The 17,611-nt window shown below is 49.4% G+C and overlaps 1 protein-coding gene across 1 annotated transcript in view; it reads left to right on the top strand.

The window, feature by feature from the left end:
- Positions 1-919: 919 nt before the first annotated feature.
- Positions 920-17,611, top strand: part of CFAP251 (cilia and flagella associated protein 251) — a 36,914-nt gene continuing 20,222 nt past the window's right edge. Inside the window, exons 1-11 of the mRNA XM_081893254.1 lie at positions 920-1,074; positions 2,035-2,384; positions 3,956-4,498; positions 6,298-6,438; positions 7,557-7,666; positions 7,884-7,992; positions 9,050-9,130; positions 10,502-10,579; positions 11,034-11,078; positions 14,641-14,858; positions 17,233-17,424. Coding sequence (XP_081749380.1) covers positions 2,091-2,384; positions 3,956-4,498; positions 6,298-6,438; positions 7,557-7,666; positions 7,884-7,992; positions 9,050-9,130; positions 10,502-10,579; positions 11,034-11,078; positions 14,641-14,858; positions 17,233-17,424 — 1,811 coding nt within the window. The 5' untranslated portion in view covers positions 920-1,074; positions 2,035-2,090. The remainder of the gene's footprint in view (positions 1,075-2,034; positions 2,385-3,955; positions 4,499-6,297; positions 6,439-7,556; positions 7,667-7,883; positions 7,993-9,049; positions 9,131-10,501; positions 10,580-11,033; positions 11,079-14,640; positions 14,859-17,232; positions 17,425-17,611) is intronic.

Here is a 17,611-nt window from a genome sequence, read left to right as displayed (position 1 = left end):
CTGGCAGGGCAAAGCCCCCTCTTTCCTTTGCATCTGTTAATATCTTAAACTTGATTCTGGGCTTTTTGCCCTGCCAGACAAATTTGGAAATATCTCTCTGCCACCTCCGGAAACACTCCGTTTTGTCCACAATTTGCAATGTTTGAAACAAGAACAACATCTTTGGCAGCACATTCATCTTAATCGCAGCAATTCGGCCTAACAAAGAAAGCTTCAGTTTTGCCCAACTTTCCAAGTCTCTCTTAATTTCAGACCAACATTTTTCATAATTATCCTTAAATAGACTCAGATTTTTGGCTGTTATACTAACCCCTAGGTACTTTACCTTTTTCACCAATGATAATTCTGTTTCTCTCTGAAACCGTTCTTATAAGTGATAAGTTCTGTGGTACAGTACATTTTATAATTTATATGTTAAAATGAATGAAAATATTATTTTTTTTAAAAAGGAAAAGCAGGAAAGTGGAGGAGGGGTTGCGAGAAGTCTGGCCCCATAGGATCCAACTCCCAGGGCCCGAGGGGTCTTCGCCCCCCGAAAGTGGATGGGCATTGCCACTAGATTATGTGGGCCGGGCTCACCTGGGACTCCCCCCCCAGTATTTTATTCAAGTCGCCCCCCCCCCTGCAGAAAAGAGAGCGGACTTTCAGCCCTCGCACAAAGCGGAGCAGCGACCACTACCTTCCTCCTCAGTTACCCAGGTCCCCTTTCCCGACGCCTGCCAGGTGCGGGCGAGCACCTGCGCGCTGCCAAGGGCGCACCTGCCAGGCGCGAGCGGCGCTTCCCTCGCTCCGCAAAGCGCACCTGGCAACTTCTCGGCTCGCGCAGCCTCTGAAAGGGGAAACGTTAAGCTCCGCCCTCCTTCTTTTCTCGGACCGCCATTGGTCTTTAATTTGCATAGCCCCGCCCGTCAACCCTTTCGCGGGCCGGCGAAAGGAAGGGGCCCGGGCTGCCGCCGGTCGCTATGGCAACAAGGGGAGGAAGCCAAACAGCTGCCCGTCCTGCAGGAGCAGCTACGCGGCGGCTGACGAGGCCGGGGGCTCCTGGGGGTCTGGTGCAAAGGGGCTGGGGAGGAGGTAGGTCTCTCTGCTGCCTCTATTGCGTTGCATATTCGCGCCCCTCCCTTTTCTCCCCAAGGAGCTCAAGGGGATCCCTGCACGGGGTGGTTCTCCCCGTCATCTCCAATCCCCCACCACAACAACCCTGCAAGGTAGGGTAGGCCGAGAGGCAAGGGCTGGCCCGAGGCCCTCACTCTGTGGGCAAAGTGGTGCCCAAGTGGGGGATTTGAACCCTGGTGGGTGGTGCTGTGGTCTAAACCACTGAGCCTAGGACTTGCCGATCAGAAGGTCGGCGGTTCGAATCGCTGCGACGGGGTGAGCTCCCGTTGCTCGGTCCCTGCTCCTGCCAACCTAACAGTTCGAAAGCACATCAAAGTGCAAGTAGATAAACAGGTACCGCTCCAGCGGGAAGCTAAACGGTGTTTCCATGCGCTGCTCTGGTTCGCCAGAAGTGGCATAGTCATGCTGGCCACATGACCTGGAAGCTGTCTGCAGACAAACGTTGGCTCCCTTGGCTAGTAAAGCGAGATGAGCGCTGCAACCCCAGAATCATTCGCGACTGGACTTAACTGTCAGGGGTCCTTTACCCTCTGGGGTTCTAGTCTGGCGCTCTTCACCACTGTGCCTCACTGGCTCTCCCCGCACTCTGCTGTCCTTGGTAAGTGGGGCTAAGATTGCTGCCTAGAATATGAAAGACGTAAGAGCAGCCTAGAGTATTTTGTTCCTCATTAGTGGGCAATCTCAGGTGCTTGCTTCATAATTATATATACTATATATACTGTATATTTTACAAAGTCGTTTTTCTGTTCTCTGTCCCTATGGACACCTCTTAAAGAGATGATGGCCAAACTTTGTGAGGTTTGTGACACCAAGGAACAAGTTGTTATTTGTGTTTGGATACAAATGTGCACCACTGAGAACCAATATGGTAGATTGTGCTGTTCAAAACTGCACTGATTTATTTATTTGTTTCTTAAGAGTTCCTGAGTCGCACTGGGCACAAGACTGCTTGTTTCCAATAAAGTTTCTTGGAGATGGAGGAAGACACCAATGAAACGGAACCCCCTTCTCAGGGGACAAAAGGATCCGAGGAAGCGACTGAGGCACCAAGAGAAGAGATGGAGGTTGTGGGTGCTGCTATGGACTCGGAGCCAAGCCTTCAGAGCCAGTCCAGTCCGCAGCCCCAATTTTCAGCAGAACCCATGGAAGTCACTTTTGACAGGGAGACACCAGTGCAGGCCTCCCAAGATGTTCTCCCAGCAGAAACCAGCAGCTCTCCGAACCTACTGGAAACTTCCAACAACACTGCTGCCACCAGTTTACCTGGTGTAAGTATTCACACAAAGCATTTGTCATGGTGAGTCCCATAAATCAGCAGAGGTGCCCCAGTGGCCCAAAGACACGGGACTTTTTGTTCTGAAGTTGGGCACACAGCATGCAGCGTCCTAGGAAGCGCACCTTTCATTTTGAAAGACTAATAATAAAAACATCATGTTTCTAGTTCTCATGAAAGTATTGATAGGCCTGGAAGTATCTGGAGTATTGCCGGGTGGACACCAGGGAGCAGAGATTCAGGGCTTTGCAGTTTGGGCTCCTGCACATGAAATTGATAAATTATTCAATTTTTGCAAGCACTTAAAGCAAACTGAAAAGGTATAACCCACAAAGGTCTTCACAGTTGGACACCCCCTCTCCCCACTCTTTTTCAAAACTTTGGCTTTGTGAAGGTGCTGTCCTGAGAGGGATATTGTTGCTTATTCATAGGCAGGCAAGGAGACCAAAGTGGATGACAATTTGCATTGAACTTGCAAGTACCTATTTATAAGTCTGGAAGTGCAGATTTAGGGACGCAGGTGGCGTTGTGGTCTAAACCACAGAGCCTAGGCCTTGCTGATCAGAAGGTCATTGGTTCGAATCCCCGCAAAGGGGTGAGCTCCTGTTGCTCAGTCCCAGCTCCTGCCAACCTAGCAGTTCGAAAGCACTTCAAAGGGCAAGTAGATAGATAGGTACCACTCCAGCGGGAAGGTAAACGGTGTTTCCCTGTGCTGCTCTGGTTCACCAGAAGCGGCTTAGTCATGCTGGCCACATGACCTGGAAGCTGTACGCCAGCTCCCTCGGCCAATAAAGCAAGATGAGCACCGCAACCCCAGAGTCATTCACAATGACCTAATGGTCAGGGGTCCCTTTACCTTCAAGTGTAGATTTAGGAATGATTGCCATAACTTAAATAGAAATACAAATTAGAATGAATTATTAGGCCATTTTCATGCATTTGTATGTATATAGCATTGGTTCCCCCCCATGAACCTATTATATACTTACCTATTTATCGTAAAATTTGTACTCTGCTAACATTTATTTATTTATTAATGTCATATGATTATACCCCTTGATTGCAAAAAAACCTCCAAGTGGTTTTCAAAAGGAATAAAACAATAAAATTATCAATAAAAACAGCTAAAATATTTTTTAAAATTAGTGATAATCTAAAAGCAAATAAAAACACATGTCAGCGTTCTATATGTCTGAACAGACTTCGCTAAATAAAATTGTTGAAAAGAGTACAGTGAAGGCATCTGCCTGAGGTCAATAGCCAGGGAGTTCCAAAGATTGATTCCTTACAACTGCGAAACGAGCATTATGTGGCACCTGGGCCACTTCTGGTAGTAGTAGTAGCAATGATGATAATACTAGGAATATAAAACATCTCATCATAGTAGGGAAATCTAGCCAGGGAACCACTGGTGGTCAGTGTCGAGAGCTGTGGCTTGTCCAGTCTTTTGCCTCTTTTCTGGACTTGGTGGTTTCAAAGAGAGAACAGCCCTCTCTGACAATTTAAATCGAGAACTCTCCTCTGCAAAGCAGGGTGTTCAACCCAAAACTTTGTTTTGCCTCTTAGGAAATAGCGGCTAAGCAGCCTTCAGAGGAGGAAGAGCCTGGAGTCCCAGAAGACGAGACCAGCAGCAAAAAGACTCAGGAGTCCCCCGCCAGGGAAGCAGCAGCATCAGATGACCAAGGTGCAGGTCCTGCTCCTGGTGCAGAGGAAGGACGTGGCCTCATGCGCACCCAGAGTGTTGCCAGGAGAGAGGAAGCCGGGAGCCCCAGAGAGGCAGCAGTGAGCTTCAGAGAGCCCCTTGCCTCGGGACAAGCTGCAAGCTCCGCAAGCAGTGGTGGGCCTGGCAGTCGGGCCACAAAGGCCGAGGCCGAGGTGAGCCACGAAGTCAACGCTGCCCTTGGAGGCACAGGGCCCTCAAGTGAGGATGAAAGGGCCAGCCGGGAAACGGAGGTGAAAACAGCCCAAGGAGAGAGTGGCCCTTCCCAAGCACCGACTGCAGCCAGCAGCCTGACCCCAGCAGAGGGGGAGGAGGAGTCCGCTGTCTCTTCGGCCCTCCCTGGCATGACCTTAGAGGAGACCAGCAGGCCACTCTCGGCGCACCCACTTGTGAGTATTGCTCAGAAAGGGAGCGGCATCAGCAGAACAATGAAAGAGAGGCTCCACCTCCTTTCTGCCTTCTTACAGTAAAATACAATCACATCTTATACACATTAAACTTGTGCGACTTCACGCATGTGCGATTGAAGGCCGATCAGTTTGAATTCCACAAATTAAATGAAGGCAAGGTTTTCACTGTGCGAAAAGAGCTTTTAAGCTCTCTGTCCTGCTTACTGGGACAGGCCATCTCATTGTGCCGTCTCTGGAACTGGGGGGGATGTTTGCACAACAAGATCTTGTGGGGACTCGGGCAGCTTTGTGAGATCTCACAAGAGCATTGCCAAGCTGGCAGGCTGAGCGGGCCTTGCCCAGTCAAAGCTCTCTGTTTTGCTAGGGAGACAAGGCCCATGTGGTATGCCAGCTCTGGAAAAGAAGGAGTTTGGATTTGATATCCCGCTTTATCACTACCCGAAGGAGTCTCAAAGCGGCTAACAATCTCCTTTTCCCTTCCTCCCCCACAACAAACACTCTGTGAGGTGAGTGGGGCTGAGAGACTTCAAAGAAGTGTGACTGGCCCAAGGTCACCCAGCAGCTGCATGTGGAGGAGCGGGGAAGCGAACCCGGTTCACCAGATTACAAGTCTACCGCTCTTAACCACTACACCACACTGGTATGCATTTTTGCATATATGCACCACACCCAGAACATGACCCCAGTGTAAGATCCGGCTGTACTGAACATTTTCGAAAATCGATAAAAATTAATTGGCCAAAAAAATTCTGATTGTACTGTACAAGCGTTATTGGGAGTCACCCAGTCAAACATCAGTTTCATTCAAGGGCCCATCTAGACATTTTAAAGTTGTGCATTCATGATGGTTTGTGCTTGTGATGGTCTCAGGGCAGCTCTGTGATGGGATGTAAGGAGGCATCTTTCTCCATTCTGTCCTGCATCCCCCCCCCCAGTTTCTGTTCCACTGCCAAAAATGACGTCAGAGTACACTCGCAATGGAAGCACATGTAACTTGTGCACATTCAGCTTTATGCACCTGGCAAAATTAAAAAGGGGGCAGAAAGGGGGTGAGTGTGCAGGGGGGAAATCTTTGGCAATCCCACCCTCCATCGCAGCCAGTGTATTTTGACACTATACACGGTTTTGCTTTAGGTGTGATCCCCGGAATGTAACCCCTGTGTAAGTTGCGGGCTTACTCTATTTGTATCGTTTTCTGCTGTAGCGAAATGACTTGACTTACACAACTAATTATGTAAATTACATAAGTTACGTTGTCATTACATTCTACCACATTTATTCCACAATGTAAATGTTGTTGCAGAAGACACCCAGACCAAAAAGCAAAAAATAAAAACAAAGTACCAGTCTGGAAGGACACAAAATTCATGGTTGCATGCAAATTTAATTGATGGCATTTGTGGTCACAATATGTTTTTGATTGCCACCGGGGTGGGGGTGGGGGGCTTTCCACACTTTCCACTTACTGCTGTGCACACTTTACGACAGGAACACTTAGCATATTGCTGCTGTGTGATGTGATCTGACTCATCATTTGTAACTCCCTCCCTCTGCCCCGCCACTCTCCCTGGCACAGCCGCTCCCCCTCCCCAGTTGCCAACAGGTAGCTCCTTCAGCTGTCCTGCTCTGACCAGCCCCTCCATGATGCTTCCTTGGGACTCATTACTTGCACCAGTTGTGCTGTTGGGCTTATATCAGTAAAAAATGTTGATATTGGGGTGTGTTTGTGTATTTTTTTTTACTAAGCAGAGCCTCGCTGCTCTGGCTTTCTCTTTTAGAGTTTGTCTTGGGTCTTTGGCTATAACAGCGAACTCCCGGTTTTCAACCTGCTTGATGAAGACTACCGAGTGATCTTATACGTCTCCTCTCACACGGCCGTGATCCATGATGTCCTCAGGAACAGGCAATATCTCCTCCAGGTACGGGTCAGTTCCGTATCAGTGCTGGAGAACCCATTTGTTCTCTCCCCTCCTCCTCCCATCAGGCCAAATGAGAAGGAGGCTTCAGGCCGCAGAGGCAGATTGTAGGCGGGAGGAGCAGTGACCTAGTGCTGGAGGACAGAGCTGAGTGTGGCATGTGGCCTGTTTCCCCCCCCCCCTCTGCCAACTTGAGAGATTTTTCTGCCTGAGGCACAGAACAAGATGGCGCCCCATCCCGTTCTGCGCACAGAAGCTCACCAAACGGGCAGCTGAGATGCGGTTCCACACTGGTGTTAGGGCAGCCATCTTGTGGTACCCCTCAGGGCAGCACCCGGGCAGATTTCAGGGCGCACACAGAGCTCTCCATCATCCCAACACCACTCCCTGGGTGCCCCATGCTAGGTTCCTTCCACTAGTATGCTGCCCTCAAGCACAGTGGAGGAAGTTTCCCTGCTGCCAGCGCTTCTGTCTGGTCAGCTTCTGCACATGAAACTGGATGGGGCGCCATCTTGCCCTGTACCACAGGCGAAAAAGGTCCCGTGTCAGAAGGGTTTTTCCTGTTTGCTCTTCTTGTTTCAGCCACTTTGCCCTACCACCCGCCTGCTTGGCGCCGCATCTTGCCTAACAGAGAGAACTGTAATCTGAAGTCGCCATGATGAGGGGGGGGGGGTTGACTGTAGACGACTTAATCTTGAGCACGTTTCCCTCTGGTGACGCTGGCCATTGGCAGGGAAGGACCTTGGTCATATGGTGGTGTGTTTGAGGCCAAAATTTGTGGCCTGCAGCTCTCACGCTGCCTTCCCAAAGCTGGGCAAGCACTAACTAGGCTGGGGTAAGGACTCCAGGACCCTGTGAGAGCCGTCACGCCTCCGTCCCAAAGTACAGCGCTTACTAGGCTTTGGGAAGGCCCCCCTGTGTCCCATGTAGGGAAACCGGGTGTGCTACCCCAAGTATGCACCTGCCATTGGCAGTGTCCCCACTGAGATGCATTCCTTGACAGATTACCCACAAGGTTATGTCTGCAATAAAAAAGCGGTCCAACATTTAGCATACCGGCTTGAGGGAGATTTCCCATGAGCTGCCTCTGCAGGGCTCGCTCTCGTCCTTTGACTTTCCAGGGACACACAGACTGCATTTCCTGCATCTGCATAAGTGAAGACCGAAGGTGGATAGCAACAGCTGACAGGGGCCCCCAGAGCATGGTGACTGTTTGGGACGGATACTCTGCGTAAGCATCTGGTGGCGGAGGTTTGCTAACCATTTATTTCCGCGTTAGACCTCTCCCACATTGGCCTTAGCTGCCAATAGTGTTGGTGTCGCGACTCTTAAAACTTGGTGGGTAATTGGGCAGCCATAAAGCCAAGGTCTCGGCTGCATCTGTCCCACCAGGGCAGACGTGAACCTGCTTCAGTTTCGGAGCGTTCAGTGTGTGTTGTGTTCTCCAGGATTCCTGTGCACACCATATTTGACAGCCACCCAGAGGGCGGAGTCTGCGCCATCGCAATTTCGCATGATTCCAAGTTTCTGGCTACCATCGGGGCTGGGGAAGTGCAGGTAAAGGAAGCATTTCCTGCGCTGAATCCTCTAACTAGGGTGCCTCGGATTCGTGAAGGAGAGAAGTGAGGGGGGCACTCTCGATGGTGGGAGGGGAGGGTGTGAACAGTTTTGATTAATAGGCTATAAGCAGGAGTCAGAATCACCCAGAACACAGATTCTTTGGGCTCTGCAGTGGCGGAGCTTCATGCTTTGGCACGGGGGTGGGGGGAGGCGGAGAACAGGTGGGGGTGGGGGTGGTGCGTGTCCTGGGGGCGTGGCGCACCACCTGCAGGGGCAAGGACGCGGACTTATAAAAAATATTGGGGGGGCCCGGGAAAGCTCATGAATAATAAATAAGCTCATGAATATGCAAATAAAGTGGCGCCGCCTCCTCGTGAGCGAATAGGGGAGAGTGTGCTGCGCCTATTAATCAGCTCCAAAGGAAATTGGGTGGAGCTTTTGCTCGGGAGGGAGGGCAGGAGGCATGCAGCCCGCCCCTCCCTGTGCATTTTGGGCTGGGGGAGGGGCGGCGATGGCGCTCTGCTGGAGGGGCGCCGGAGATTATTGGGGGGGCAGAGCCCCCCCAAACGAATTTTTGAGGGGGCTCGGGCCCCCTCAAGCCCCATGGAGTCGGCGCCTATGTGCAGGGGCGAGCAGCTGCAATGGCACCCCGCCAGGATCACACTGCCAGGGGTGGTGTGCTCCCCCCGCACCCCTCTTCCTCCTCCAGTGGGGCTCCAGGGTCGGTCTTCTAAGGGAGTGTGTTCTGGCACCTTTTTTCTGGAAGAAAAAGCACTGGGGGTGTCATTAGAACACGTATACACCCTTAGGGGGTGAGGCAATCCTTCAAACAAACTGGTCTGAAGCTGTTAAGGGCCTCAGAGACCTAACAAATGGGCAGTCAGTGCAGGTCTTTGAGACAAAGTGTAACCTCACTCCTGTCCATAATCGTGCTGACACGATGCCCAGTTAGGTTTCGTCCAGAGTGGTATGCCATGGGGGATGTGGGAGGTCTGTTAAGTCTTAGGAGAGTATGTTATTTTCTTTCCTTAAAATGCTTTCTTCATCACATCAGAAAGTTTGCATATGGAGGTGGACCTCGCCTGAGACAAAGCCTGTCTGCAGCGTAGAAATCCAGCCGCAGTTTGGCTTCCAGGTGAGACATGAGTTTGGTTTGTTTTATTGATGGGTGGGTGGGTGGATTGGATTTATATCCCACCCCTTCCCCTCCAGGGAGCCCACATCCACAATTGAAAAGCAAAAACAAAGTAAAAGCATTTCATCTAAGAGCAACTGAGCAATCCTGCCGTGGTATCCTGTTTGTGGTGGTGAAGCTGTTCTTAGGATCTCTTAGACGACTCCTTCATCCTCCTTGCTTACTTACTTTGTATTCAGCCTTCCCTCCACGGAGCTGTAGGCAAGGTACATTGGATCCCCCCCCCCGCCCCAGGCAAGGTACATTGGATCCCCCCCCCCCGCCCCCTTTAGCTTCTCGTCAGCCTGTGAGACAGGCCAGGCTGTGATGTGCCTCTGGCCACCGCATGAGTACCTGGGGATTTGAGCCATTCCAAATGCTCCATTCACCGCACCACACAGGCTTTTCTCGTTCTTTTTTAAAGCACCGCGTATGTATGACTGGTGAGATAGATGTGGACATTTGTGATCGTGCACATGCTATATTGATTCTGTGAATCTTTACCTGTAGAGACAACAACAATTCATCAGTGTAGCAGAAAAAAAGTGTGTGAACTGACTCTTAGTTAATACTTAGGCATCAGATTTCATTTCCCAACCTGGAGCTCTCTGGGTGTTCTGAAGAAGAAGAAGAGAAGAAGAGTTTGGATTTGATATCCCGCCTTTCACTCCCCTTCAGGAGTCTCAAAGCGGCTAACATTCTCCTTTCCCTTCCTCCCCCACAAAAAACACTCTGTGAGGTGAGTAGGGCTGAGAGACTTCACAGAAGTGTGACTGGCCCAAGGTCACCCAGCAGCTGCAGGTGGAGGAGCGGAGACTCGAACCCGGTTTCCCAGATTACAAGACTACCGCTCTTAACCACTACACCACACTGGCTCTGGACTACAACTCCCATCATCCCTGCCCACTGACGGTCTGAGTTGGGGTCTGAGACATCTGGAGCGAGGCATCCATTTGAGGAAGGCTGACTTAGAGGTCAAACTCTATGTAGGCTTCCAAATAAGAAGAAATTATAAGTGCCATGAGCTAAAGCATGGGTAGGCAAACTAAGGCCCAGGGGCCAGATTCAGCCCAGTCACCTTCTAAATCCGGCCCACGGACAATCTGGGAATCAGCGTGTTTTTATGAGTAGAATGTGTCCTTTTATTTAAAATGCATCTCTGGGTTGTTTGTGGGACATAGGAATTTGTTCATTCCCCCCCAAAAATATAGTCCGGTCCCCCCCAAGGTTTGAGGGACAGTGAACCGGCCTCCTGCTGAAAATGTTTGCTGACCCCTGAGCTAAAGTTTCATTCTGCTACTGCTGTCACCTCTGAGCTTGTTCATTTTCCAGAATTACATTGCCTTTAATTCCCGAGACCATAATGAGCTGGTCAGCAACAGTAAAATTCAAGTCATCTTCTACATATGGGTAAGTTGGAATAAAAATGTCTGCTGTACTTTGGTATGTTGTTGTAGCTGGTAATAAATCCGCGGGGGATGTAGGTGTTCTCTGTTTTATGATTGCACAGCTCCAACACAGAAATGGTCAGAATTCAGCCTCCTGGAAATCCCAGCCAAGGTTCAAGGCTGCCTTTGGCCTGGGTAGTGCCGGCACGCAGAAGGTCCCAGGTTCATTCAGTTGGAAAGGTTCCCAGCAGGCTTGTAGATCAACAAAAACAAGACACAGGCTCTGTCCTTGTTATATAAAGAAATGGCACGAAAGGAAAAAGTGATGGGGAGGAAAGAAGAAAATGATGTTAGAAGGTTCTCAGAATAATAAGCTTACTGGAAATGGGTGGCTCACAGTGAAGTGGTGGGGTGGGAGACAGGCCTTGGTGGTGTCTGAGTTTTGATTCTGTTTTTTTTTCTCCATGTCTCCTTAGAATGCCGACATCTTGCACTACCATGCTCCGCCCCTGACAGATAAAGTGAGTATTGCATTGATCACCTTAGGAATGTACAGAATTGACGCCTTTGGAGGGCCTTTGGGCAAGGTGCCCTCCTGCTCTTCCTCTATGTGGCCACCACTGTTGTTGCCAACTGCTGCCCCTCGTTGTCTTCTTCTTTCGCATGGTGCCCCCTGCTTGCTTGCTGGGCAGAGAGCCAGTGGGCAAGCATGCAGTGGCATCTGTTGTTGCTCCTCCTTCTCAGCACCACCCATCAACTGGGGGTGGGGCTCAAATATATTATGGGGAGGCAAAGGGACCGCAGCCCCTAGGAGTTGGCTCCTATGTTTTGTGTTATGGTTCTGCAGCAAGCAAATCCAAAGTCCTTCAGAAAAACAGGTGACCAGATGATCTGTGTGCAAACTCCCCGTGGCTAGACACCCAGAGGCCAATTCACACAATTGGCTGACCCTGGCTATCTCCAGTCCAAGGCCAGTGTTGTAATCAGTTTAAAGACTTGCCTGTTAGTACCTTGATGGTGCAATTAAACTGAAAGCAAACCTTTAAGCTGGAGGGTATGTCGTCCCATCCAGCCCTGTTGCTTGAACTTGTATTCATGTCATTTGACTCATTCTGTTTTGAATTGTGGAATTATTATTAATAATAATAATAATAATAATAATAATAATAATAATAATAATATTTCTACCCTCCCCATTCTGGGTGGGTTTCAACAGAACATTAAAGAACATTAAAAACAGAATGAAACTTCAAACATTAAAAAGTTCCCTAAGGGATGCCTTCAGATGTCTTCTAAAAGTCGGATAGTTGTTTATTCCCTTGACATCTGATGGGAGGGCCCTCTACAGATCTTGAGACTGGCGTGCTGCGCACTCTGCCCATCAGCCTTCCCAGCCAAGCAGCAGCAAATGGAGTATGAGGGGCTTGGCTGGGTTTACGGAGAGCAGAGGAGGGCAAAAATGCTCTACAGTTGTGCTCCAGAGTATATTTTGTGTTATGTATTGAAGTTCTCACCCTGTGCCTGGTCCTGGTGGTAGAATGCACGGTGGTCAGCAATTTTTGATGGCTTTGGAGCGTAGTGGTTTTTAAGCTTCTCCTTTAGCACGTCCCACGGCGCTGCCTGGACTGCTAGTGGCACGATCAAAACTTGGGCCGTCTTGAACACCTTGGGCCTGCAGAGGCTGAGGAATAGTGGGTGGACATAGCAGACGACACAGAGATTTCTCCAAGTAGTTCTTTATAAGTAAGCTGGAACTGAACTGAACTGAACAACTCAGCCAGCCTGTTTTTATAGGCTATCACATTGTAACAACAACAACCCAGGGTTTCCCGCCTAAAGTAACTGACATGGACCTGAGTGAAAACTATATACACAATACCCCTGGTGGCCAGGGTGAGAACCTCAATACTGTACATAACATTCTGAACCGGCAGCTCAACACATTTTGTGCAGTGGGAACAAAGGGCTTTGTGCTGCTGAGAACCCGGAGATTAATAAGGAACACAGAACACAGAAAGTTCTCTCTCCTCCTTTCATTTTCATAACCTTGAGTCAATATTTATTTATTATTTATTAACTGCATTTCTATCCCGCCTTTTTCTCCAAAGAGATCAAAGCAAGTCCAGCTCATCCATGAGGCAAGGTGAGGCTGCTGCCTCAGGTGGCAGGATTCACAGGGGCAGCTGATCTGGCCTCAAAGGAACATGTCGCCCGCTGCCGCCGACGCAGTGGCAGCGATGGCTGCGCCACATGCTTTGAAGGCAGCCTCTTCTGCCCCCTTCTCAGCAGCCTCTTGGCAAATAGGAGGGTCTCCTCCTACCCTTGTTCCCAAAGGAGAGCTTCACTCGCCCCTTGTTCCCTGCCGGCAGGTGTGTGTGTGTGTGTGTTTCCTTTTGTGGCTCACCCCAAGTGCTAAAATGTCTTGGCTTGAGGTGGCCTACATGGTTCTCCTTCAGTCCCCACAACAACCCTGTGAGGTGGGTTAGGCTGAGAGGCAGTGACAGGCCCAAGGCCACCCAGTGACCTTCATGGCTGAGTGGGAATTCGAACCCTGGTCGACCCAGATCCTAGTCCAGCACTCAAACCACTACCTTACACTAGCATATGACAGTCTCTCCTTCTTCCTCTCTTCCTTTCTAATGTTTCCCTCTTTCCTTCTTTCTTTCTGGAGTGTTGTAAGGGGGTGGCCTGGGGTCTTTGCCCTGGTCCTCGGAGCTCCTGCCCACTATCCTCCTGCCTTTTAAAAACAAAACAAGCAAACAAACAAAACTTTGCTTATAGGGCTCTTGAGCATGCTGCTAAGTGCAGGGGCCAACAAGCCTTCAGCCACACAACATAACAACAACAACAACAACAACAATTTATTATTTATACCCTGCCCATCTGGCTGGGTTTCCTCAGCCACTCTGGGCAGCTTCCAACAAAATATTAAAATACAATAGTCTGTTAAACATCAAAAGCTTCCCTAAACAGGGCTGCCCTAAACAGCCCTTCTCATCTTGCAAACTCATAAATATGAACAACCTAAAGTAATGGTTGACTCCACTGAGTATAGTAAATATAATAAAATTAAGCATGTGTGCTTGATAACTGCTGAAGGAGAGCAAAAGTGTGTTCTCTTCTTCAACAGCCCTCACCCCATTTCCTTTCCTAATGAATAAAAGTATATTCCAGTTTAGTTAAATAAAACCTTCAGTTAGCACAACAAATACAATTAACATTTATAAATCACACAGGGCATTTCCTCACAAATGTACGTGAAAGTGCCTTGGGGAGAGGGAAGGGGAAACAATTTTAGAGGATATTGGAGGTGGGAACTGTTTCCAGATAAAAAAGGAATGCACAAGTAATACATTAGGTTGGCTCAGAGGCTTAAATCTGTATTTTCACATAAAAATTAGCATATGCAATGTTTTGGGCAAATTGTGCCCTGTGCCTATGCCCAAGTCTTCCTTCCTTCCTCTCTTTCTCTCTTCCATCTCTCCCCAATCTCCTCTGTTTTTCTTAGTTATATGGATGGGGCAGAGGAGCTGTGCTTGCCGTTTGTCCAGCGCTGGGGGTGGGGGTGAGAACCACCGAAAACACACCCACCCACCCACCCTGCCCTCTCTTATTCTCTGGTAGGGACAGGTGAGGAATTTGCTTCTAATGCAACTCCACTTAATTCACACTCCCTGAAACAGTATGCAAACTGAAACAGTGTGCTGGTGTCTGAATTAGGTGATGCAGTTTGGCAAGCAAAAACCTCACATATTATGGGACTCAGGACACAAGAACGTGTATGATATTGAAAGCAATGTGCAAAATGTGTTGTGTTGGCTTGCAAAAATGTGTCCATTGGAAGAATTGTGCAGGAAAATGCAGCTATAGAATTTTTAAAATAAAGATTCTCCAACTGATGCAGAAATGGGGTACAAACTGACCTTAAAATTGGGGGGGGGGGAAGAGAACTGGAGAGAGAGCGCTCACATTCTTCTATCTCTGTTCTCTGCCACTTGTATGCATTTGAAAGCTCTTCTGTCGCTGGCTGCTTTGTGTTTTGCTCAGTGGCGAAGGGCATCTTTCCCTTTCTCCCTTCTCCAGTCGTTCAACAAGGTCGTGGGGATCTTCAGCCAGACCATTTTCCACTTCAGCTCTACGCAAGCCATTACTGGGACTATGGAAGGGAAGCTGGTGGTCTGGGATGCCGTTTGCCCTCCCTCCAAATCTTCTGCCGTGTGCGTCAAACCCTACAACATGAAAGCCATCAAGCTGGTGCACTTGCAGCGGGATGGGATCACAGTGCTGGCCATCACAGACAAGTGAGCAGCTTATCTCTCACGTTTACGTATCACACCTGCCTTGTCGCCTGGGCATCAAGTGACCATGCTAGATCTTCAGGTACCTAGCCATGAGTGCGCCCATGGAAGACCAGCCAGGCCAAGTGGAGAATCCACAAAAGTATTCAGCAAATCCTTAGATTCCATATGTCTCTGGGAGAAGGCCATCTTAATAGGCCCATCCTACCCCTACGGGGGCAGTGGGGGGGGCGGGGAGAGAACTTGTCACCAGTAACCCCAGTTAGGGTTGCCAGACCTTCCAGGGCTGACATGAAGTCTTGGTGCTTGCCTGGCCCCCTCCAGGTGGCAGGAGGAGGGCTTGAATCTCCGGGGTGTGTGTGTGTGTGTGAGAGAGGGCCCTTAATGTAATGTAATGTAATACAATTTATTAAATAGGAAGACAATGCGTGCAGCTTGCTGGCCCAGCATAGCCAGCTGCAAATTATTGGATTGACTCTCAGGGCACGGGGTCTTCCTTCTTTCCTTTGTTCTTCCCCTGTCACATTAACCCCCCATCTCTACACACATTGCACAGACTTTCCAGGGCCCACTCCCTATGACATCACTGGGGCCCCATGACATCATCAGGGGGTCTCAGGTTTGGGCCCTGAAATCTTAGGGTCTGGGATGCTGCTGACCTGGCAACCCCAGTCCAAATTCAGCCTGCCACTCTTCTGATCCGATTCACCCCTCCTTCCACTACTGCGTTACTGTACTGTATTTAGTTTGGCTGTCATTTATGGGACACCTGGTGAGTGTTAAGAGGAGTTCCCCAGTTTTACCCAGCAGAGGGCACTGCTGCATTCAGGAACAGAGAAAAGTGCAAAAGCAAGGGATGGATTGCATCCCATGAAAGGGTTGGTTGTATCAAGGATTTCACAAGAGACCTGCCATCCTGTCTCACAAATAGCACACAGTTCAGCAGCTCTATGAGAAGACCAAGGCAGCACTAGATGTGGTTGCAGGCCAAGCAGCTGCCCTGGCAATGCAGGCAACATATTATTTATCACGGGACCTGCTCTGTCACAAGGGCCAGAGCTTCGACATCTGTGACATGGGCTCCCTGGATCTGAATTGCTAACTGAACCTCAGAAAGCCAAAGAATCCCGGGAAACATAGTTTAGTGCAAAAGCAAGGAATTGCTTTGCCAAATTCTCCTCCTCCTTCTCGGTGGTTCTACTAACTGATTGCCAGCAATTTTCCCTCTCCCTTGGAAATAAATATTTGGAATGAGATTTCCAAAGCACACCTGCTCACCCGCCTCATTCAGAACAAGGCCTGGCCAAAGACGTTTTGCTGCCTGAGGTGAAGGAAGAGATGGCAGCCCTCACTCCATCCCACCTACCAAAACTATTTGGCCTCAACAATGGCTGCAAGACGGTGCCCTCTCCCCCAAGTGTGACATTAAGCTGCTGGCCAGACAACACATTTTCTCAGACTTTGGCAGCGTTTGCCACCCCCAGCTTCTGCCTCACTCTTCCTAATGACAGGGCTGGCCCTCAAAGGATAAAAGACAGACATGCTCTGAACAATATGCATGAGTATAATAGAATATAGAAAACTGCTTTATGCTGAGCCAGATTATTAGTCCACCTAGCCCAATATTGTCTACACAGACTGGCAGCAGCTCTCTAGGGTTTTGGGCAGGGGACATCGCCACTGGGGATTGAAGCTGGGACCATCTGAATATAGCTGCTCTACCACTGAGCTATGGCTTTTCCTATCTACTTTCAATGCTCGGTTGAGGTAGAGCTCTTTCTGATGACGGACATTGGTCCTGATAATAATAATGTCCTGTGCTCCCTATTTTGTGGCCCTTAGCTGCCGGTAGAAGCCATTCACATTATGTTTGCCCAGCAGGACAGATTGAAGTGTCCACTGCAGGCAGCAGGTGTGGAGCAGAGCTGTGTGTGTCTTGCGCCTTGTTCTGCCCCCTCTGAGCTGGTGTGCTTCACTCAGGTATGGCAGAGATGCTCCCCATTGCTCCCCATTGGACATTCAGCTGCAGTCTCGCTGACTTGGGTACAGAGAATGGGTGCCAAGGCATTGTGGCACCTGGGGTGAACCACAAAATGGTGCCCCCCTTCCTGCCAGGGAAGAGGGAATGAATGAAGATCTACATCAGTGACAAGGGGGCTGGTAAAGATCTACATCAGAACCTGCTAACCTGTGGATCCTGCCACCTGAGACACTCCCCTCACCTTGTCCTTTGCCCCAGGAAGCAAAACCTGTAGCTAGGTTTTTCTTTTAAGAGGCAAGTCCAGAGCAATAGTATATTACCTATTTTAGGTTTTAATATTATTCTTTGTGGCCAATGTGATCCCATATCACGACGAAAAATTGATTTTCCTTTCAGGAATTTTGTGACCTGTGATGTCAAAGGCCATGTGAAATTCTATGATGGAGACCTGCAGCTTCTTCACTGGTACAGCCAGTTTAAACTGGGACGCATCCGATCCATATCCTTCTCCAAGAAACCTATGTGTCCTGAGGACACCACCAATTTCCCCACTTCTTGCACTTTAGCAGGGCTTCCCTTTGTTGTCAGGTGAGAACTGAAGAGAATCGGGTTTGGTCCCACCCTGCAGGGATATTTTCTACTCATGGTGATGTTGTCCCAAAAGCTGCCACCACTTAAGGCCGTCTGTGCAGCTTCGCATTCATTTTCTGTGTATATATCGGTCACAAAGAGGTAAGTTATATAACAAACCGTATGGAAAAACTGAGATCAATGG

This window comes from Podarcis melisellensis (assembly GCF_964234715.1).
Source record: "Podarcis melisellensis genome assembly, chromosome: 16".
In the NCBI taxonomy this organism is placed as follows: domain Eukaryota; kingdom Metazoa; phylum Chordata; class Lepidosauria; order Squamata; family Lacertidae; genus Podarcis; species Podarcis melisellensis.
Note: the sequence above shows the minus strand (reverse complement) of the source record. Positions and strands in the feature narration are given on the sequence as shown.